Source organism: Lates calcarifer, linkage group LG21 (assembly GCF_001640805.2).
Source record: "Lates calcarifer isolate ASB-BC8 linkage group LG21, TLL_Latcal_v3, whole genome shotgun sequence".
NCBI lineage: Eukaryota > Metazoa > Chordata > Actinopteri > Centropomidae > Lates > Lates calcarifer.
In genome coordinates, this window is record NC_066853.1 from 26,446,236 (window position 1) to 26,468,605 (window position 22,370).

The 22,370-nt window shown below is 40.0% G+C and overlaps 2 protein-coding genes across 5 annotated transcripts; one reads left to right on the plus strand and one right to left on the minus strand.

Annotated features, from left to right (window-relative positions):
- Positions 1-94: 94 nt before the first annotated feature.
- si:ch1073-145m9.1 (CDP-diacylglycerol--glycerol-3-phosphate 3-phosphatidyltransferase) lies at positions 95-10,783 on the plus strand. Of its 4 annotated transcripts, XM_018701260.2 has the most exons (8): positions 599-889; positions 1,178-1,273; positions 1,525-1,637; positions 5,291-5,414; positions 5,510-5,682; positions 5,800-5,991; positions 6,076-6,142; positions 7,548-10,783. In XM_018701260.2, the coding sequence occupies exons 1-6, from the start codon at positions 850-852 to the stop codon at positions 5,863-5,865; spliced, it is 612 nt and encodes a 203-aa protein (XP_018556776.1). In that variant the 5' UTR covers positions 599-849; the 3' UTR covers positions 5,866-5,991; positions 6,076-6,142; positions 7,548-10,783. The 4 variants fall into 4 exon arrangements, with proteins under 4 accessions (XP_018556793.1, XP_018556776.1, XP_018556769.1 ...); XM_018701277.2 differs by lacking the exon at positions 599-889 and adding an exon at positions 95-184 and having other exon boundaries at positions 5,800-6,142; XM_018701253.2 differs by having other exon boundaries at positions 5,800-6,142.
- appbp2 (amyloid beta precursor protein (cytoplasmic tail) binding protein 2) lies at positions 7,512-21,876 on the minus strand. Its single transcript, XM_018701241.2, has 13 exons — positions 21,458-21,876; positions 18,677-18,765; positions 17,683-17,834; positions 16,928-17,051; positions 16,376-16,544; positions 16,135-16,224; positions 15,901-15,968; positions 15,712-15,817; positions 15,468-15,592; positions 14,918-15,003; positions 14,103-14,293; positions 13,063-13,228; positions 7,512-11,464 (listed from the first exon to the last, which is right to left on the minus strand). The coding sequence occupies exons 1-13, from the start codon at positions 21,593-21,595 to the stop codon at positions 11,202-11,204; spliced, it is 1,767 nt and encodes a 588-aa protein (XP_018556757.1). The 5' UTR covers positions 21,596-21,876; the 3' UTR covers positions 7,512-11,201.
- Between the last annotated feature and the right edge of the window lie 494 nt (positions 21,877-22,370).

Here is a 22,370-nt window from a genome sequence, read left to right on the forward strand (position 1 = left end):
AAACTGTGGTCTAACTAATTATGCGCAGTCATACCCGGCTGTTACTGTGAATGCATGCGAGTATAGAGCGTCGGTTGTAAAGATATGTGTCTAGCCCCATCTTGTGGCTACTCTGCTAAGTAACACAAGCTAACGTTCAATACAGCGACCTCCAGTGGCACAGACAAGAATTAAAGCAAAGGAGGTACGTTATACAGCACTATACACAAAGTTTTGAATATGATGTGTTTATTATGTATTAAGTTGTAATGTAATTCATATGCAAATGTAAACTATTTCGTTTGATACTGGGTCAATGGTGGTTAGTTGCCTTTCTCATTTTTGTATCAAGGCATCACGCCGAACACCATTCAAAAATGTACAAATTTAATGTTGACTAACTCATGGGTGAGGTGGTCCTTTAGAAAATGTCACCTAACACTTCTGCTTCTTTTTTATGGGGGATGTTCACGACTTCGGTGGTGACTTGAATACATTTTCACTAACATTTATTGGCCATTTCCTTCCATCAAAATGTGATGCGCAGATAGGGAAAGCGTTCAACGTTTAAAACTGGCATAGTGTTGCCAAAATTCCACATTTTAGACTTAAGTTTGGTGTGACGCTCTGTGCGTAAGACATCTTAGCAGGCTAGGTGGTGTGACGAACATAAAAAGCGCCCACAGCACGCTATACTTACAAGGACAGTGCCCCGTAGACACTGTAGTAGGTTACAGTTATTAACATAGCAATGAATCTTATAACAACAAATGCAGTGCGCGTGTTTTCATCGCTCGAGAGATCGGCTTAGGAGCAGGTTGCGTCATCTTTTTTCCAGGATGTGGCTGCATTACTCGTAACTGACCAGAGATGGGACTCCAGGTTTTGTTGTACTGGCCGAATGTTATCGGTGAGAATTACATGGATGAATTTAACGAATTGTATTTTGTGTTTGTATATCAATTTTACACTCGTATACGTATGTCAGCTCACTGTGGCACCGCGAAGCCCCGGTAACGTGGTAATCACTGAAAATATACACGAGCTGCTCGAATATTACTCTATCGATTAGTTCGTTAATTAGGTGAAAATCACTAAACTGCGTTTTTAGACGGGACACTGACGCTGAAAGATGTGAAATGACCTGAACGTAAGACTAATTTCACTTGGTTGTTCTGTATGTATTTGTCTCTTTCAGGTTACATTAGGATTGGTCTCATGTTTGCTGCATGGGGTACCTATGAGACACCAGCAGTGTTTGTCCCTCTTTACTCAGTCTCCGTAGCACTTGATGGTAATGTAACACTGTTCAACTTGTTTGACCTGTCGCATCAGGTATGGTCTATTGATCATATACTTGTATAAGTCAAGCTGCATCCTATGATAAAAGACGCACCCCACCAAAGGGAGAGTCTGATTTTAAATGAAAGGTATTTTTGATGAAATGCATATAGTTTCACCTGGCTTCGAAACTCAGAGAAGCCTTGTCAGGAGTTACAGTTACAGAGTGCACAGCTTCAGTGTGTCATGATGCGCTTTGTGCAGGAGTGGACGGGTGGCTGGCGAGGAGGCTGGGCCAGAGCTCCAGGTTTGGGGCTTGGCTGGACGTAGTGGTGGACAACCTGGGCAGAGGCATGCTGTGGAGCCTGCTGTTTAAGGTCTGTGGCTGCAGACTACACACTAAGTGCTCACTATAGGCTGTGTTATTTCTGTATGATTATCATATTAGACATCTTTTTAAAAGAGAGCCTCTTTTAGAATTACTAGTAGCAGTAGCTACACACACAGTATTGCACAGTGTCTTTGAAATGGTCACTGTCAGTGAAAGGTCATGGTCACTGTCAGTGAGGCAGTGTATTTATCTGCAGAGACCCTGACCTCTGCCTGTCTTATTTTTTTCTTATTTTGTGTATACAAGCTGTTTCTGGGCCGCAGCCTCAGGGCAGTGGGTGTGTAGCCCCAGCTAATAATAGTGTGCAGGGTGTGAAGGACTCTATAAAAACATAGTGACCAGATTACATCACTGTCTCTGTCCTCATTCTCTGTTGATGTCATGGATGTATCAAGAGCTGCAGGTCTGTGTCTGTTTGACCGAGGGCGGGGCTGAGATCTGGCAGCGTGGCACCTTCCCACAGGGTTTTGTGGAGGTGTGAAAACTAACAATTTATTTCTCTAATTCACTGACACCACTCTCTCTCTTCATTCACTCTCTAGTTTGCTCAACCATCACTCTCTCTCACTCATTCAATCAACTTTGAATGTTGTGTTTACTGAAAAATGCTGCATATTACACCTTCAAGTATTTACAGATATCTTTTTTTGCGTTACAGAGGATCTAAACAAAAATCTGACCCAAAAATGTATTTTCTGCACCACTGTGAACTACAACAAAGGAAAGCAGAGAACTGTCAAAACAACAGACTGTAGCAAAGAATGGACAATATCAAGGCTACAAACTCATTTAACCCTTTCACGCATAGAGGTCACTTCGGTGGACAGCTATTAAAAAGCTGTTTTCTTGTATATGCATGGGTTTTGATGGTAGAATTGCACATCAGCCACTATATTTAATGCTAGAGTGTTGTTCCATACACTGTCACCCATCGGCCAGTCAATGTAATATTATACACAGGACTATATACATAGAAACAGATTGAACTGTATACTGATATTGTACAGTTTGAAATAAGATTGCACAGAATGAGTGAGTGAGAAGCAGCTGTGTCGTCAGTGGATTAAAGCGCAGACCTTGTTGAAAATCCGTCATCTGCAGTATCTGTTTGGGCTGTGAATCAACTGTTTCATGTTATTAGAATGTAACTTGCAGTTTTTGTAACAAAAACAAAATTATATACAGATTAGTTTCATTATGACAGAAACAGTTAGTGTCTTTTATATTTTGTAGAGCTCAAGTACAGCACATGATAGAAAGACCTTCAGGATAGTGGAGCAAATACCACCTGAGTCAAATGAGGATGAAGCTAATGGCAGTGATGATGACAGTGGAGCTGAGGATGCTGAGGATCTAAGGTGTCAGGAGCAAGGTTCAATGTTTCTGCGTTGCACTGAACAGTATTAAAATATGTGAACACGTTAGTTTAACATTATTAGAAATTCATATTATTTTATAATTTTGACATAATATCTAATTTTATTGATTGGTTTGTTAAATACATAGCATAGTCAAACGCATGCAGTCCATCTGAATGGACATGTGACAAACCCTAAATGAAGTTCAAAATGTTTTTTCATGATTAAAGAAGAATAAAAATAATCCTGACTGAGGATTTCATAATTCATATATGAAAGGGTCAAAGAGACTTTAATGTTCCTGTGAGCACTATGTGCACACTGTGTTATCAACACGTCTGATGACATTGGCACTGTATCCAACCAGCCTGGAATTGGCTGTAAGAGAAAACTAGATGAAAGACTGAAGATAAGGATTGTGTGAAGAGCAGAGGAGAGAGAATAGAGGATCAGCTGCCAAAAGATTTTGTTCTGAAGTGGACAGCAGTGAGATCTAAACTCAATTAAACACCAGGAAGAAGCTCAGTCAGGGCCACAGGTTTTTTGCAGTTATTTCTTCCTCAGTTGTCTTATTATTAAGTTCAGAGTGTCTCTGTTAATGCTGTTTTTTCATGGATGTATACCAATCAGTCTCAACATTAAAAACTACTTGCAGGATATTGTGGTGGCCCCCCCTTGTCACTAAAACAGCTCTGACCCGTCAGGGCATGGAAACAGGATCTGGAACTGGGATATTGGCAGTGGATACTTTTGGTCCGGTGGGTTGCAGGGTGGGGCCTCCAACATCTGGCTTGTTCTGGTGCATCCCACAGATGTTCAATCAGATTTGGATCTGGGGGATTTGGAGGCCAAGTCAACACCTTGGGTCTTTGTCGTGCTCCTTGAGCCATTTCTGAGCAGTTTTTGTGGTGTGGTGGAAGCATTGTCCTGCTGGAGGAGGCCCCTGCTGTCAGGGAGTGCGTTTGTCATGGGGATGGGGTTGGTCTACAACAATGTTAAATTGGGTGGCATGTATTAAAGTAACATCCAGATGAATATCCGGCCCCAAGGTTTCCCAGCAGAACTTTACTTTGTATTGTAAAGAGATGATTAATGTTATTCACTTCACCTGTCAGTGTTTTGATGTTGTGGCTGATCAGTGTATATCTTAAAGGAGCACGTGTCAAAGTCAGTTTTCTAGTCGTAGGGAATACTGTGAAAACAGTGGTATAAAGTCAGAGAACATTACTGAAGTGGCTTGTGTGACAGCTTATGTTACAAAGCAGGGACATGGAGTTGAAAGACATGGGCATATTTCCCTGTCATTATGATGAGTGGGACTGTCCATCATATCCATAGCTCATAATAACAGGGAAGTACCTGAAATGGTAAATGATATGGACATATGATATTAGTAATTCAACCTGACTGTAATGGATAAAGTAATCGAATCCCCACAGGAGCAGTCATCAAAATGAGAACAGTAGGTAGGAAACATGGGAATATTTCCCATCTCTAACATCTATGACCATGTGACATAAAACTGGCATTAGGATGCAAATCAGTTACCTTTTGTGAGGTGTTGGATCATGTGATTTTGGAGTGTGATCCATAGTAGGGATTGAAAGCTGGGATATTTCAGCCTTCGCTATACTGATCAATCTGTTTCTTACAAGTGTCCCACATTTAATTGTGATAGCAAATTGAGTTCTCTTTTAAATGAAGAATGTTAGTAATACTGGTGAAAACAGAACTGTGGAGACTAGGTATTTTTGTCACTAAGCAGTCTGTTAAAACAAATGCTGGATTAGATTGAGATCTGCGGAGTTTGGAGGCCAGGTCAAAACCTCAGGCTATTTTTCATGTTCCTTGAGACATTTCGGAGCAGTTTTTGCGGTGTGGTTGGAGCGTTGTACTGCTGGGGGAGGCCCCTGCCATTGGGGAGTGCTTTTGCCATGGGGTGTGTGCTTGGCCTGTAACAATATTTAGTCAGTGGTACGTGTCAAAGTAACATCAAGATAAATGCTAGAACCCAAGGTTTCTCAGCAGAACATTGTATTGTAACAAAATGATCAATGATATTCACTTCACCTGTCAGTGGTCATAATGTTATGGCTGATTGGTGTATATGTGATTATAAACAACACTACTATGGTCCTTGAAATCAGCATCTAATTCCAGTCAGATTTACTGATTCCTCATTTACTTGTGACTCACTACCTGATGGAACACTTGTACTGTGCCATATTTGTAACCATGTTAATAGTTTGTTGTCTGATGTCATGCATGCCTTGTATTGCAGTGGGGTTGGCTGGTGTCAGCACTCGAGTGGTGTGTGTTTGTGTGTAACCACAACACCAGAGGTGGCCACTGGAAGAACAGCTTCACCAGCGGCCCTGGACTCATACAGGCCATCATGGCAAACGGTAACAAGCTTGTCCCTGTGAGCTGATGTTAACATACTGTGCATCTCAAGATAAATGACACATTCTGTGAGTTAATGTGAACTTTGTGCTGTTAGGGTTTTGGACACTGCTGGGCACATGGGTAGTGATGGGCCTGCACTGCCTCCCTCTGTGGTTGTATGGGTATCAGTGGGATTTACTATCTCACTGGTTCTATCTGCCTCTCTGGATCCAGGCTCTGGGGATTATGCTGCTGGCTGCAGGTCGCCTGCTGGCGCTATCAGCGGAGGTAGGAGTGTACACAATAACCCCTGCTTATCATAAACATGATGACAAAAGTTGTATTAAAATACTTGCTGCTCAGTGAGTCAAATTTGTACATGTTGTCCCATCCTTTTCTCTGCAGATATGGTGTATATGGACACACATTGAATATCTCATCAGTGATGATCCAGAGGAGAAAAAGAACTGAAAGTCACTGAACAGGATCAACTTACACTGTCCTGGCTTTCCATCACTTTTATATCAACAGTGACATTAGGTCACAAATGACTTTCTCCAAAGCTGAAAAAATCTGTCACTGCTGTGGAAGAATGTGGTAAAATGTCTATTTACTTTCATTATTACTCACCATATTGGATGTATCTGGGCATTAATATTAATATATGTGGCTGTTTTACAGGTAGAAGATGACAGTGAAATTATCTGAGATACAAGGTGTGGCTCATCTGAACTTTTTGACCCTGACTGTAAGTCTGTTGTAGCAGACAGCTATAAGATACGTGGGGGAAAAAGACTCTTTAGTTTGTTGAGCTGTTAAAGGGAATACAGATATTATTTTTATTATTTATGGGAAACTCATGTGGAACAGTTACACATTCCCTGAGACTGTTATAGGAATCTCAGCAGGACAGCTCTCTGTTGGTGGTTAGACCTCCTGTTATGACTGTGTTTACTTTATGACATGAGACCAGCAACCAAAGCAAGAGGCTCAGTGTTCATGTAGATCACACCAATAGTGAACAGGAAGCCAGTATAAAAACCCTGTGTCTGAAAGGGACTCAGCAAATTTCACTTGCTGCTAAACATAAGAAATATGATTAATGGCTAATGTTTGACCAAAGGGGTGTTATTAGTTTTGTACAAAGCAAAGCTGATAACTCCAGTTTATTCTTAGTTTAACTGTAGCAAAAGGTGTACTGTGGTTTATGGAAAAGTAATTTCAATAAAACATTACTACTGAAAACAAGGCTGTGTACCAAGAGTTTAGTTACAACATTTTCATGTGGTAGCAATGAATGAGCTAAATGGATTTGGTACCAGCAACTGTTGAAAAGATATTTTTATGTTTACTGATGTGTTGAATGAGTTGAAGAAAAAAAAACCTTGTCGAAGTTTGGTGAGAAAGACCTTAGTAGTCTTCCTCACCAGCACTAACAAGACAACTGGAAAATCTTTTCTTTATGCTTTGTGCTTGTATAACAGGGCTGCCATGCAGCCTGCAACAGTAGAGCCTGCTGATGAGACCATGTTGCTTAGTGTGACTGTGATGTTAATCAGAGAGATTAGGTGCACAGGAGAGACCCTATAATTGCCTAGTTTCTCCGCAGTTATGTGGGGTTTTGTGTGGCTGTTTGTTTGTGGTAATATTTTATTGACAGATTGTATTTTGGGTACCTATTCTATGAGAATGTACATATCTTTTTGTAGTATTGGCATGTGTTATGCTCTTTGGGAGGTTACTGAGAGCATTTATGAGGAGAGAGCCTGTGAACGTTTCTCTAACTTCAGCTAGGTTACATTGTTGCCATCAATTAAATGCTGAATGACAGTTGTAGGATGTGTGGTCCTTGTCCTCCACTATACAACACAACACAGAGGTGGACCCACCATACTTAGGGGATTGCTTTGCTGTAACAGGAGAGGGCACTCCCTGGATTGAAATACCATTGTATGCTCTGGCATTAAGATTTCCTTTGACTAATACTGAGGGGGCAAAGCCATGAAAACTAGCCCTAGACCAAAAGTGCACAAAAGTATGTACTCACATTTCATTTTACTGCAATGTGAATAAACTGTAGATTTAAGGTGTAAACACGAGAAAAATACACGTGCTGATTGTGATCAATGATATAAGTTTTAATGTTTTTGCAGCTAACAGTGAAGCAGTAACAAGACAACAGTGAAACATCCCCGCATCGCATTTGGTGTCAGTCATCTCATCTGAACTCTTAGAGAGAAAGGAGAGATCACAGCTTTACTGTATTTGTCCAACTTTCTCAGCAAGCACACGCCCTTTGACCCTCCACCCCCTCCAGCACTGAAACTGTTTCATTCCCTTTCAGTTATCAGTAGATATTGTCAAGTCAAACCTTGTCGCCTACATTCCATCAGTCAGCTGAATTCTCAGGGTCATTATTAAAGGCAAAACACCTCAATACAAATAAACACTGTTTAAAAAAAATCACATTTCTGAGTCTATGTTTTTAACATGTATTTTCCTTTTTGCTGTTGGCCAAACAAATGTGACATCATGGCAAGATAGTTCAGTTAGTTTGAACAGAAAATGTTTCCTGTCAAAATCTGTGGAAAAGAGGATCTTTCTAGAACTTTCACAGATGGTACAGAGAAAAATCCATTGCAGAAGATGCAGAAATCTCTTGCCAATAGCTTGAAAATAGCAGCCTTAATAGGCCAGAATGCAATTCAACAAGTTGAGAAATGACCTTTGATTAAAAGCAGTCAGTGTAGCAGTATCTCAGGGTGGATTTTGCAATTATTGATTTTTAGGGACAAGAAGATATGTATTGACCATTGTAATAATGCCCAGCTCTACAGTACACTTCTCTGCATTATGGTACAAATCTTATCTTAAATCTTCACCTGTTTGGAAATACCAACTGCAGGTATGCCCTGGACAAAATTTCACCTGGAGGGAGGGTGTGTGTTGGGAAGGGGGTGCGCCTGTTGAAGCACCAAGAGTGTAGCTGAGCGTCCTTTTAAGGGGCTAAGGCTGGACCTCCTCAGCTGGAGCCACTCACTCACATCACTGCTAGAGAGGGAGATGTCCGACAGCACTGAAGCAACAGCAAGGCAAAGCTTCTTTTCTTCATTCATTAAAAAAAAAAAAAAAGTGGGGTACTTATTAAAGGCATCACATTTTCAGTAATGTTGCAGATATTAATGCCTAATTTACTTTTCTAGCTGGACTCTGTTTTCACGTTTTCCATCACTGCGCAACTTTTCAGAGCAAAATCTCATCAGTTATTTCTCTACACAACAAATGCCATGCTTATCTTCATTTATCCATTACTACACAGCTATGACTTTTCATTCTGCATGACTTTAAAGGGTCAGTTTATCCAAATTAGTAGAATCGTGTTCAGCCATGCAGATAGTTATTCTCATTCAGATATAACCATCTCTGACATTTATGCCTCTGCCAATGACAGTGAATGCAATTAGTAGTACTGAAAGTTTACATTAAAAAAGAGGCAACAGCAAAATTTCCTTTCAAGTGTCCCTCTGACTCCAGTTTTCATACGGATGGTTTTCACAGTTCCCTGTGATGTTAAAACCAGAACTTTCTGCACAGCTAGACGCCACCAGAGCAATCAGCGGTTCCCAACCTAGACCTTAGGATGACAGGTCCTCATAAACTCTTTAATAGACTGAGAGGGTAAAAGCACTCTACAAATGATCTGCTCAAAACTCCGGCATTCACTCAAAAACACAAAAGCAAAGTAGATCTTGCTTTGCATTAGGGGGCAAGAAACAGAGCTAGAAAGAATAATCAATTAGGTCAATATATTGGCTGATATTATGTTATTAGATGGCAGGAAAAATCATAGGAAATGTCAGTAGAGAAATGCCAAAGATATGTTTGAGGTAATTTAGACAGTGTTGCTATTCCAAAGTTTATCCACTTGATCACTCACAACTTGTTACCCTGTAAAAAATGTAAGCACATATCTTTGTTGAAATTAACCAAATGCAAGGGATCCTCACATCTGAATAATATTGCACACTTCTGTTTAGGTTATGTCTTTATGTATAAAGAATGAACAGCAGATACACATTTTTAAACTCTCAAATCTCAACACTGACCAGCCTAGATCTGGTAAAGGTTTGGGAACCACTGCACTTCAGGTACGTGAGAACTTTTTTTTTTTTTTTGAACTGATCCTTTAAATGTGCATGCAGGCCAGCAACTGTGGCCAACCAGCAAAGTCACTGAAGCAACAGACTGCTGGGAACGATCATTTTTACTGACGAGTAATTACAAAGTGAGCGTCACAGCATTAAAATGTTGAGAAAGATTTTTTCCTCATTTAGCTCCGTAATGAAACAATAAATGAGATTTTGGTCAGAAAAAACTGACAGAAGCCGACGGAAAAACAGGCCCCAAAACAAAAAACCCTTTGCATTAATGGGATATCTGACAGGATGGAGTGGAGAGGAAAGGCCAGATGTACAGGTAGACAGGCTGACAACACACTCACTCTCTCACATGCACACACTCACACATGTACAATATTGGTCCCATTGTAGTGCCCTTAAGGGTATAATAGTTTATTTAGCACTTAAAAGTATGGGTCCGTCTACAGACAGATAACTGCAAGCTGGTGTAAGGCTGGTAGTCATCAGTGGAGCACTTGGGCACCCAGAGTTCTATCTGTGAAAACTAACACACACGTACACACTCATACAGGAAGCCACACCTTAAAATTAGCAAATGAAGGGAGGCTTAAGCCCCTGTACATGTAGCATCTTCCTCTTTTCACTCCTATTCATGTCCCTTATTTTTAATGTAATAGTGTTGAGCTGTTCCTTTAGAATTCACGGCTCACTCAGTAGGAAAAGCATAAACAAAGGGCTACATGAACATACACATCTGCATATAAGTTATTGGCATTTTAATTATGCTATGTCAGGACTAAGCTGGAAAAACAGATATAATAAACTGAAAACAAGACCTGTGAAGCCTGTTATGTGTAACAATATACCCACTGATTCAACACATTCCACTGTTTAATCTCTCTCCACCAAGCAGTTCAAAATAGGACGTCTTCTTAGGGTTCACTTTAAGTTTCTTGCAAAGAAGTAACCAAGAAGCCTTCAACTGAAACTTAAGTGTACAATCTGCTGTATTATTTCACTGTACAAGTGTCAAAAATATTCAACAACTTCCATCTGTGATCCGCCAAAGTGATGATGCTGATGGATGTGGGCTGAAACACATTTTTCACAGATGTGGGGTCCAGGTACTGAAATGTACATAGTCCTGGAGAACATGGTTTTGATCTGTGATGAGTCTCATGGCATTCAGAGCTACACTGGCTCAAATACAAAAGCAAAAATGTCTTCCGATTCCAAACTGAAAAGAAAAAGGCGAGCAAGACTAGAGGAGAGGTCATCTGTCATCCTTACAGGATGTTTGAGGTTTTTTTTTTATTTCTGCCCCTCAGTCGCGTGTTTTCTTTCTCTTGGAGAAATGCAACAGTCTGCTCTGTGGGGTGAAGCTGCATCCAGTCTGAAGTTGCATCTTGGTGGTTTGTGTGGGTGTCAATGAGGTTTGATAACGGTGTCTTCTCTACTATTTTTATTCCATGACTAAATGTGTATTTATTTGTGTGTGTGTACACTGGCAGCTGCAGTTGACAATAAACCCAACTGACTTGCCAACGTTTCTTGAATTTACTGTGTATTACTAAATAACTGTGTGCAACTGAAGCATCACATTTGGGCTAATTTCGTGTCCTCACCAGGCTAAAGCCATCGTCTTTTTTTCTTTCATCCCTCATAAAATCAGCCAAGACAGGGGCGGGTGGGGCCCAGGCTCTGAGCCAATAAGAAAGCTTGCACCACCTCCTGGGTCTGCTGGGGTGTAGTGTTGACGTCCTCCAGAGCATCTGCCACAGCAAACTGCCGGTCCCTCAGTCGGTTCCAGTTGGACAACACGTTATGGTATTCAAACACCTTCTCATAATTTCCAACAGAGTTATAGAGTTTGATCAGGCCTCGGTAGTCGTACTCCAGCCCGCTGTAACCCTCTCCAAACAGCTTCTTACCTGTGAGGACAAAGACAACTTCACATACCTTGTATCTAATCATTTCATATTACTTAGAAACTAATTAGGGTACTACTGGCTACGGGTGTAACAATGCACTGCAATCCAGAAAACATGATGATACAAAATGTGCCAAGATTAGATTAATGAAGCAGTAATCCTTTACACTTCTGTGAGTGATCACACTGTGTAATAACACTGAAACACTGAAATAACACTGGTAAAACAAGACTTAGAATGTGTACATTTGAGCTGCAGTTTTCTCGTCTCCCCTCAGCCTGTGATAATGTATCGGCATCTGGCTGCTTCAGGTTCTGTTCAGTCGGACGTCTGTAGACCACTCACTTTCCTAGTGACCACTAATCAGCTGACTGAGTGACTGTAGTCGAACCCTCTATCATTCTCATTCTTCCTGCATGATTAGTTTTCTCTGACTGTTAATATTTTTCACACTCATCATCTGTAACAGCTCTAAATCTCGGCAAATTTATCCCACCTTTCATTTCTACAGTAAAGACATCAGGAGCTGCTGTCAACTCATTTTCACTTGTCATTAATTTATTTCCTCTGTAGCAGCAGAACATGTTACAGCAGCTTCACAAACTCCTGCAGCTTCAACTGAACTAACCAAAGACTTTCAGGGCTGATTTACTCTGAAAAACTCACTATACATGGACTGACAGCACTTGCTAGCTTAGCGACACAAATAAGGGTACAAACAATCCACAACGCAGCTCTCTAAAATACTGTAGTTACACTAATACTCACTCCATTCAAAAAGAAAATCTGTTGCAATGAATAAAAAAATAACTGTATAGTCCTTGAATATAAGTTTCAGGGGAAAACACACTGCCTTATATCACAGGATCTTTTCTTGTGCACTATAATCTGCAGAATCTGAGAATAACTGCAAGAAAGAGTTTATTTTTACATTTGAACTGGAATTTTGTTACAGTAAGGAAAACACTAAGAAACTGGGTTTTGTGGCAACAAGAAATTTGAGATAAGAGATTTTTTGCATATATCTTTTGCAGGTCACATTAAGAAGAAATAAATAAGAACTCAGTTCAACTTTTCATTCTTATCCTTATATGTATCGTGAGTGTAATGCTCCTGATGTAATGCTCCACCATGGGCTATTAAGCCTTGGATGGATATTAAACACCATAGACTAGTGTCAACAAGAGCCAGAGGCATAGCAAATCAGTCTGACTCAGCTGCCAACTTTGGCCCAAAACTAATAAAAACAGTTGTTGTGTTGGAGTTTGCGAGACATGGGGGTGACCACAGGTGAGACAAGAGGGAGACCAGCTAACTTTGGTCTTAACACAGGCTTTCTGGCATCAAGAAGCAGGCTCACTTATAACCAGCAGAAATCACCATGGTAACCTATGCTGAATGGACTGGATCAAGACATCTGAATAACCTGCCTACTTCACACTCTCTGGAAAAAAGAAGTCATCTAAAGGGTCCTGGCTCTGACAAATCTCTCCATTTACAATTAAGTGAGTAACATCTGTTTCATTGTTTAAAGCTATGCAATAATAAAAAGTGACACACAGCATGAGTGATCCGTCCCACCCCTTCTTGTGACTGACCGATAGCAATGGAGCGCAGGTACAGCCTCTCTGCGTCTTCATACTGGTTCATGTCGTAGTTGTAGAGGGACGCCAGGTGACCCACAGACAGAGCCACCTCATAGTCCTCATGGCCCAGAAGCTGCTCCTTGATCTGGATGGCTTTGATGTGCATCTCCTCTGCCTCCTGGTTTAATGGTCACCCATAAACCAGACAAATATAAACACAGGACACAAAGACAGAGATATTGTCATTTTAGGTTGCAGTGGGGTTAAAGTAAAGTGATTATTCTTTACTGTGATTTAGAGAAACTCCTTTATAATGCTAAAGGTAAAGGTTTCAACACTTTCACAAATTACTTCTCAGTACAATTTCAATAATATAAAGACTGATTTCAAAGTGTGAGATATTCATTCACACATTCATCTTGTGGGGGGACTAAATCAAAATAGGATTACAGATTTCAGATATCTCACATTAAACAACTCGCTTCTGTAGGTCTGATGCACCACACACACTTGCAATCTACAATAACAAAATAATTCTTCTTTGTGTACAGTTCCTGGTAGCAATAATCTTCTCTAGGTATTTCTGGCTTTCAAAACTGACCAAATGTTGGTTTGTCACTGCAACAGTAACTTTATATGCCTGAGTAAGACGTCTGTCACGTACTAAAATGCAATCACAAAGACCAGTGTGATGCTTGAATATAATGTTGGACGTCTGAAAATGTAGAGTTGACGTGTCAGGTCATCTCAAGTGTTTCAGCTGTATGCAAGCTATCTCCCAGCAGTGTAATCAGATGGATGTTTGGTAATCTATCTAGTCAAAACACAAAAATATAAATTCAGTTGGTGTGGGCTAAGTTAATAGATAAAACTAGAATTACCGCCTCCACTAACCAGTCCAGCTGTAGTTAATTAGTCTGTGAATTCTTACGTTAAGGCCAAAATCATGTTCTGTGAGGTCACAGTGATTTTGATCTTTGACTTTTAACCACCAAATTCTACACACACCGACAGACACACACACACACACACACACACACATCTTCACCCACCTTGAACTTCCTCATGGACTGGTAGAGTCGTCCTAAGTTGCCGTAGTGTTTGGCTGTCTGGACATTGAACTCTCCAAAGGCCTTCTTGGCCAGCTGAAGCGACGAGAGGTGCAGGTCATGAGCCTCCTGCAGAAGGCGCTCTTCTGTCTCTTTATTGTGGCAGTCAATGGCAATTTCCTCCAGGATCAGGGCTGGCAGACACAAAAAATGATGTCAATGTATTAGACTTTTTTGAGAGAGAAGCCACAGCACTGTCTTTTCTTTTTTTTGGTACTAAATGTGAAATTCATCAGTCGGTCTCTAATATAAACACAACTTTGTAATCCCTTCAAGAGACAACATACCATGTAACTACTGACAGATCTGTCATTACAACAAACTTTACTCAATACACACACCAGTCAAGAAGAGAGTGTTTACCAATAATTAAAAACATAAAGCTTATCGCTCTTATAGATAAACTGAAGTGTGGAAATAAGTGAACTTAAGGAATGTTTGTGAATATTCTCAGTCACCTGGGTCATGGTATTTTTAAGTGCTATACAAAGACAACTGGACTTGCTTGAGGTTCCTAAAGATGTTTCAGAGTAGAGTTGTAGAGTTGTAAACACAGCTTTGTCATTCGTGTGTAAAGTAGCCAGAGTTTTTTTTGTTTAAGACTTAAAAATACTCCAGTTCATTTCTATCAGGCACAAGGTTCATGGAATTTCCCTTTGGGACATTCCATTATTCTTGTCTACAGCCAGTCTGACACTTCTCATTGTGCCCTCCACACACTGGGCAGCAGCCCAGCATCTCCAAGAAACTTGCCTTACCTTTGACTCTTTTGGAAGAGGCCAGCAGCAGATGGTCCTCAGGCAGAATGTGAGTTATGATGTCTATGGCACGTTCTGCGTGGAATCTGAGGGACACACACAGCAGCTGACCCAAACGTGGCACGCAACTCAGGCCTGGCTAAAAACTGTTTTGTTCAGAATAAACACTTCGGAGAAAGTTAAAGTGATTCCCACGAAGAAAGTTGTTTTGAAGCTCATACATTGCAAAAGTCAATCAGGGTCTCAGAGGTCAAAGCCTTTGTATACACAAAGAAGTATCACTATATCATTCAAAAATACAAAAACACATTCCACTTTGTTTCATGCTGACTTTCAATCCATCTCAGTGTGCAAAATGTTTTTGTTAGATGAAATGGCACACACACAAAGCATGCAGCCACATAACATTACTATCAGTAAAGAGAGTAACAGAACAGACCATCACAGTGAGTCATCATCATGTGCTTCATCTACAGAGGAGCTCATGTCTAATGTAATTAGCTGTCTGGTCTAAGAATTGTACTGAGTTTGTAAGATTCATTGTACTCACAGAGCGTTGTCAAATTTTCCAGAGCTGTACTGGTGCACGTATGAGGAGTAGGCCAGGTCTTCATGGGCTGTGGCAACATGGATATTCTTCCCCCCAAAAACAGACTGTCGGATGTCCAGAGCTGTCTGAATTTGCACAAAGAAAAGGGACTTTCAGTTAGATATAAATAAATCTGCGCAGTTTTTAATAAAAACCACAATGTAAAAAATATATATACATATATGCTGTCAATGATTCTGCTTACCTGGTAAATAGCCACTGATTGGCATATGTTGTCTACATTTAACAAGTAAAATCCATAATCTAGCAGCGTGTCAGAGTACTTGGGATGCTTGTGTCCAAAATGTTCTCTGTAAAACACAAAACATTCTGAATTTAATGATAAACAAAGGAACAAGAATAATGTTGGGACTTATAAGACACAGCAGGTTACCTTGCTAGAAACACTGCATGTTTGATCAGCTGCTCTGCTTTTCTGAACTCCCTTTTCACCACACAGGCCTGCAGTGGAAAGACAAGGTCATACTTCACACAATAATGTCTGACTATAGCTCTAAGGATTTCCTTACTCGGTTCAACAAAATGCTGATCTGTAGTAGTGTAGACAGATTCAGTGACTTGATATGTTTTGATATAAATAAATATGGTCCACCAATCTGAGTGCTACCTTTGACGCTTGCCGAAGAACATCAACCACTACTTTGACAGGCAACCCTGGAGTAATTTCCTTCATAGCCTCTATACACCACCTGTATGCCTGTGAGACAAGGAAAAATACAGACAAAAAGATGAGTTGCAAATTTCTCAACATCACAGCCATACTGTAAAACAAATTCACACATTGTTATTTAAAGTACTATCAAACATGAATGACATACATTTTTAGTCACCAGTGGCTGGATACGTACCTCATCATAGTGACTTTTAGCAAAGAGCAAGGCACAAAGCTCGCCATATAGCGCTGCCTTGTTGGCCTGGTGGCCATGTTTGGCTAGTTTGTCCATGTAAGACTGAGCAAGCTTGAAGGTCTCCTCCCCCAGGTGGTACTTACAGTTGCCATTGCGGACATGGAGCAGCCTATGTAGACAAGGCAGTAAAACTGAATAACAGTCTCAGGTATGTCTATCTTGTATGCATATCACATTTACAACAGCTGTGTATGCTGGGTAGTAGATATACCCTACTTCTTAATAATGCAAATAATGTCAAATTATAATACTGTATAGTTGTTAATCTATCATGACAGCAGAACCTCCTGTTGTAAGATGCATTCTATGTGGCCAAATAAATAAAATAAATGAAAAAATATTGATTTAAAAAAGGATTTACTTTACTAGGACTGTGAGATTCAGGGGATTGTGAAAGTGAACCAATTTACACTTACTACACAAAGGGTTGTTTAAAGGAGTTCTTGGTAAATATAACCACATACTGAATGTCCACAGCTTTTTGTGACTGACCTGACACAGCATTCCACAGCCCTGTAGCAATGGAGGACCTCACTGTGGAGTGTACAAAGCTGCAGGCACGACAGAAACACTTTCTCTGCATCTCCATACCAGCCCGCATCAGACAAGAATCCACCTGGAAACAAAAAACATCACATCACTGCAACTGTCTCCAAAGGGGAGCTGGATTCAGCATCACCTCTGAGTGTTTGTAGAAAACCTACAATCAAAGGGCTCTATTCCAAACAAATCTCACAATGCTAACTATATGGGAAAACAACACATTATATAGTGTCCAATCTGACAGGTATTTGTTAAAGGGAGAGTTATTCATCTCGAGTTCTAATGCTGAACAAAACAAGCAAGTGCAAGCATGGTGATATCATAAAAAGCATCAGTGAAAGTGTTTAATTTAGATGCTGATACTCTCATACAGTGCTAAAGATGTGCCATAATCTCATCTTTTGAAGAGTCTTCTTATTTCACAAAAACAGTCACTACTGCGCTAGTCAGCCATCTTATTTCTCAACAAGCCACCAACCAAGAAGAAAGGGAAAAGTGACTCACTGTATGACATGTTATGTGTAACAGCACCATCTATGAGATTCAATTAGCAATTTAACCTCAGCTACTGTTTCATGTTTACGAAAACGTGCCATTGGAAGGAATGAATGGCCTCCACTTATTCATTCGCTGTTTCTCTGTACCTGTATCTCAATCACTATCTCAAATTGTCTGTGTGAAAACTTCCCTCTCCCCTTATTTACCTAGAACAAAGCCGAACTGAATGGCCTTCTCTTTGACATGGGCGTCAGACTCTGCGATGTAGGAGCAGCGGCGGCTAAAGGAGTTTGCCAGAACTGAGGCAACTTTCACACCATGGTCCATCAGGGCCTGGAAACAGTGGTGCAGGAGGTGTCTGCAGTGAGGAGGACAAAGTGAGGGGATCACTTTAAGGTACTGATCAATGGTGACTGATACAGACAGACTGAACATCTGGCCTATCAGTGAATTACAATGCTGATGACTACTGCTATTCTGCCTGCAATGATGAGCATTCACATTAAGCCCGTCAGTGAAGGCTGAAAGCAACAACAGCACACAGATAACATTAAAGAAAGAACATCAATAGTGTACCTTAACCTAAACAGTCCTTCATTGTGAACAGGAGTTTAATGTTTACCAAGCTGTTTCATATCAAGATTATCTTATATCTACAAACCCTGGTCCCTTTTTAATTTGGAACATTAAATGATTTTTTCAGACAGATAGAACTGGGAAAGAGAACCGTAGCTCAACAGGTCTAAGCAGGAAGAGGGAGAATACCTAACAACCCAAGTACATCAGTCAGAGTGAGGAGCACTTAGATAAGAACTGCTTATTCTGTGTAGGTCAAAAAAATAGATGAGGGGTAGACTGGGCAAAATCAGAAGCAGTTAGAAAGCCTATGTAAATCCAGCAGTAAGGTTCTCCACAATAACGTCAATGCCAATGTATTTATTTTGTCACTGCTTCTGGGGCTGCTTTGTTTGATCCTTTTGTTAACAGTGGTAACATTTGGTAAGATCCATACAGGGGGCAAACAATATCCAACCAAATCCACTATTCAGTCAATGCGGTTTTCAGCACACACAGCATGAACTGCTTTCTTAACCATCTATTTAAAGGGGACCACAGTCTCCAACACCATTTTTTAGACAGCTGATGGGTCAGTGGATGGTGTGAGGTTTCAGGGACAGTTTAGTCCCATTATGGTTTTACCTTTTGTCTGAAGCCCGCAATACTTTGGCAAACACCTCCAGCTCACAGAACTCTCCTCCAAGCTGGCAGAGCCGGCCCTGCTGGTAAAGCTAAGAGACAGACAGAGATAGAGGGAAAGGTGAGCATGAGACACACTGACAATAATAGAGTCTATAGGTAATAACTGATTAATCTGATTTATAACATTAAGGCGAAGACACAATGTCTTAGCACGAGGAGAGAGAATGTCCTATCTCTAACTACAATGGTGGACTTTGTGTCCTATTTTTCATTGTGTTTCCAAAATGGGCACGTTTTAAGTGATGCTTTTGAATATGCGGTCTACTGTTCAGGAATTTAAACAAAAAAATTTGCTGATGTCTAGCCTGTCATCAAAATGCACTGAGCTGGAAGTTGTTATGTTCAATGGCTCTCTATGGTGGACAACGTGGGACAATACCAGTCTCAGCTGCGTCTCTCAAATGGAGTTATTGGGTTAAGTCTCCCTTAATGTCAGAGTGATGTGAAATTGTGTGAGAGATTGGTTCCTTTTATCCTAGCCACAGATGAACAGTTGATTAGTGACATGTTTTTATTTGGTTTGTACAGGTTTACAGATTCAGATTACTTTAGAACTCAGGGCTTGTAAACTCAAGTTACACTGGCTCAGAGGTGGCTAATTTATCAGCAAGAGTTATGGACAACTGCCTGTGAGGGTTGGTGGCAACAAACAACAATTTCTTTTTCTAGTGCTAAAATGACAACTCAAAGAAGAATCTGAAGAAGATGTACTATATGTTGTCATTGCATAGTACATGAAGTCTTTAGTCCACATCATGTCAACAAGTTTTTAATTAGTCTATTAGTCTAACTAATTGAGATAATCAGTTCAATACTCTGGGTTCTTACCAACAACCTGTAAAGATAATTAATATAAAGATCATTTATATCAGTGCTGATATAGCATAAACATCAGTATGCTAACATGTGAAACACAAATGATGAACATGGCAAACAATATTAGCATGTGAGAATTGTCATTGAGTGCATTTATCTTAAAGCAGTGCACTCCTTGTCACTGCTAACCCTACTGCTGACCTTGGAGCAGTCCATGTGGTCTCAATTTCTGGCTGGCACAGGGGTCTACATCTGCACAGGGGTCTGCATGGACCCTTACGGACTTGGAAAGATGATTACATTTACATCACATGGACCCTCAGGCCCTCGTAGATGTGGAAACCATGAATTGGCCATTAAAGTATAACATGGCAGTGCAGATGATTTAACATACTATATACTATACATCCTACTATCACCCTGACAGTGTATCCTGACAAATAAGAACTGTGCCAGAAAACAACAAACTCAAGCATCATCTTCATGAATTCATACAATGCTCATTAAATCGTGACTTCTCCACATTTTGACAGGACCATACTTTTTCCACAATTAATGCATATTTAGGATTTAGCTGGTCTTGCGCAATAAAACCTTCTCTCTTGGTAAGGTTTTTGACACGTACATAGTCATGATTTTAGTGGGATTTTTAAAATTTTATTTTCACTGAAACAAATATAAAAAATAATGATGATGATTTTTGTTGGGCTCTGTACCGAACAATCATACCCTTACATCTGGAGAAAATGACTTGTAAGCCAAAGCATCTCTGTAACACCACATACTTTATCATCATATGCTATTACACATTTTACCTATATCACAGTTGCAGCTCCTGTGATTTGAGTGTTTGTTTTGGCTGTAAACTGACTCTGATAATATTTCATCATCATGTCAGCAAATTATGTCATCTAAATCAATTAAACGCCAATACATTACATTTAACCATCTCCAAATATTTGTGTAATATTGGTCTTTAATATTTTCACAAATGGCATAGCATTTAGACTCCTGAGGCAAACTAATGCCTTTGTATTAATGATGTAGTAATATTACAATTAACATTTTTTTTTTTTTTTTTTTTTTTTTGGAAGCGGTTAATAGTGAAAATGTGAAAACAATAAAAGATGCATGCTTGGAGTCTGAATCCACCCAACCACATATACCAGTGTACATCATAAATGAACATTTTCACTGCCTGTACAAATTATATCTATGTAAGTTCCAAGTATAGCATAATAATATTAGCAGATACAGTTTTCCTCTGGCTCTGTGAGTGAGCGGTACTCATGATCTCAGTATGGCTAAAACCTTTGCTACAGCCCTGCTTATGATTCAAAAGCGGCATTATTTTGACATCTCATTTAAGTGTGGCCATTAACTCATTTAAATGTCGTAGGAATAAAAAAAAAAACGTTTTCAAAGTTAGAGTGTTTCAAAGTATTGCTACTTTGCGCTTGCTGACTATGGGGAGTTAACAACTACCCGTCTAGAAAAACAACAGACATGTTCTAGCTAGCATGTATGCCATTAGAAAGGTTATTTTAACTACAGTGGGTCAAACTATTTATCGATAACAATCCCACAAAAACAGTTAAGTGACAACACGAACACAATTCATTTATACGGTCACTGATGTAATTAGCTAAGGGCGCTTCTTCTTCAGCAAATGTTCACGAAACAGATAAACATTGTGCTATTTTATATTTTAGGAAATGTAGGCAGGGCAAACTAATGTTAGCACTAGTTAGCCAGACCACATACAGCGTTTTTTCGTCTTCAAGAGCTAGCGAAACGTTATCGATATTTAGCTAAGTTACGTTAGCAGCTGATTATCTCTAAACGAACTCGTATGCTCTGGTGGCAGTAAGATACGCCTTGAGCCTCCTGACTGACAGATCTTACCTTATAATAGACATCGAACTGTATATTTTCTGGGAGCGAGCGTATGTCCCTTCTTGATCGGCTGTAGTTGTCCACTACAGCCGATATAGCCGTGTTGTACAGTGTTTCTGGGATCCATTCGAGCTCCACCGCAGCCATGTTGTTTTCCCTCTCCAAAAAAAACCCCAGCAGCTACAGCCCTCCCCAACTCTGCCTACATTAGCTACCTTTCTGCGATTAAAGCTCTTCCTCCGCAAGTCCTCATACAACATTCGCTTTGAAGTGAGGACGCAGATATTCGTAGTATCGGCAAGTCACTGCTACAGCTTTAATACTGCTATTTAATATCCATCTTTCTCCTTCATCTCCGATTATTCGTCGACCCTACAGCAGTTCCGTGCCCCCGTCCCGACGCTGGCGCTGACGCAGTGACGTAATTGTGCAGACGATGCAAAAAGGAACCCTTTTATATTCAACGAAGAAAAGTCATATTTTGTTCAGTACGAGTTTGAGGATAAACACATTTTACATAGACTAATTACATGACGTATGCACCAACGCACACAATACGTGTTTATTCTCTGTGTTTCTTACAGGTTTGTCATTTTACATAATAAGACCATGTACATACCCTGTCCATCCAAAGGTCTCAGCCCCACATTAAAAAAAATCCTGTTATGATCTCCTCAGCTACACAGCAAACACATTATAAGTTTTCCTTTATAGTTTAATATGACTTTATCTTAACTTATATATGTTACATTTTCTAGTTCTTTGGTTTCTTATAACTGGGAGCTTATGTGTAAAGATGGTTAACGTTCCAAGATGGTTTGTCTGATGGGGATGCAACATGTAAAAATTAAAAGGTAAAGCTGTTAATTGTGTCATAAATGACTAAATGTGTCAAGGTCCAAAGACTCACACTAATTGAGTT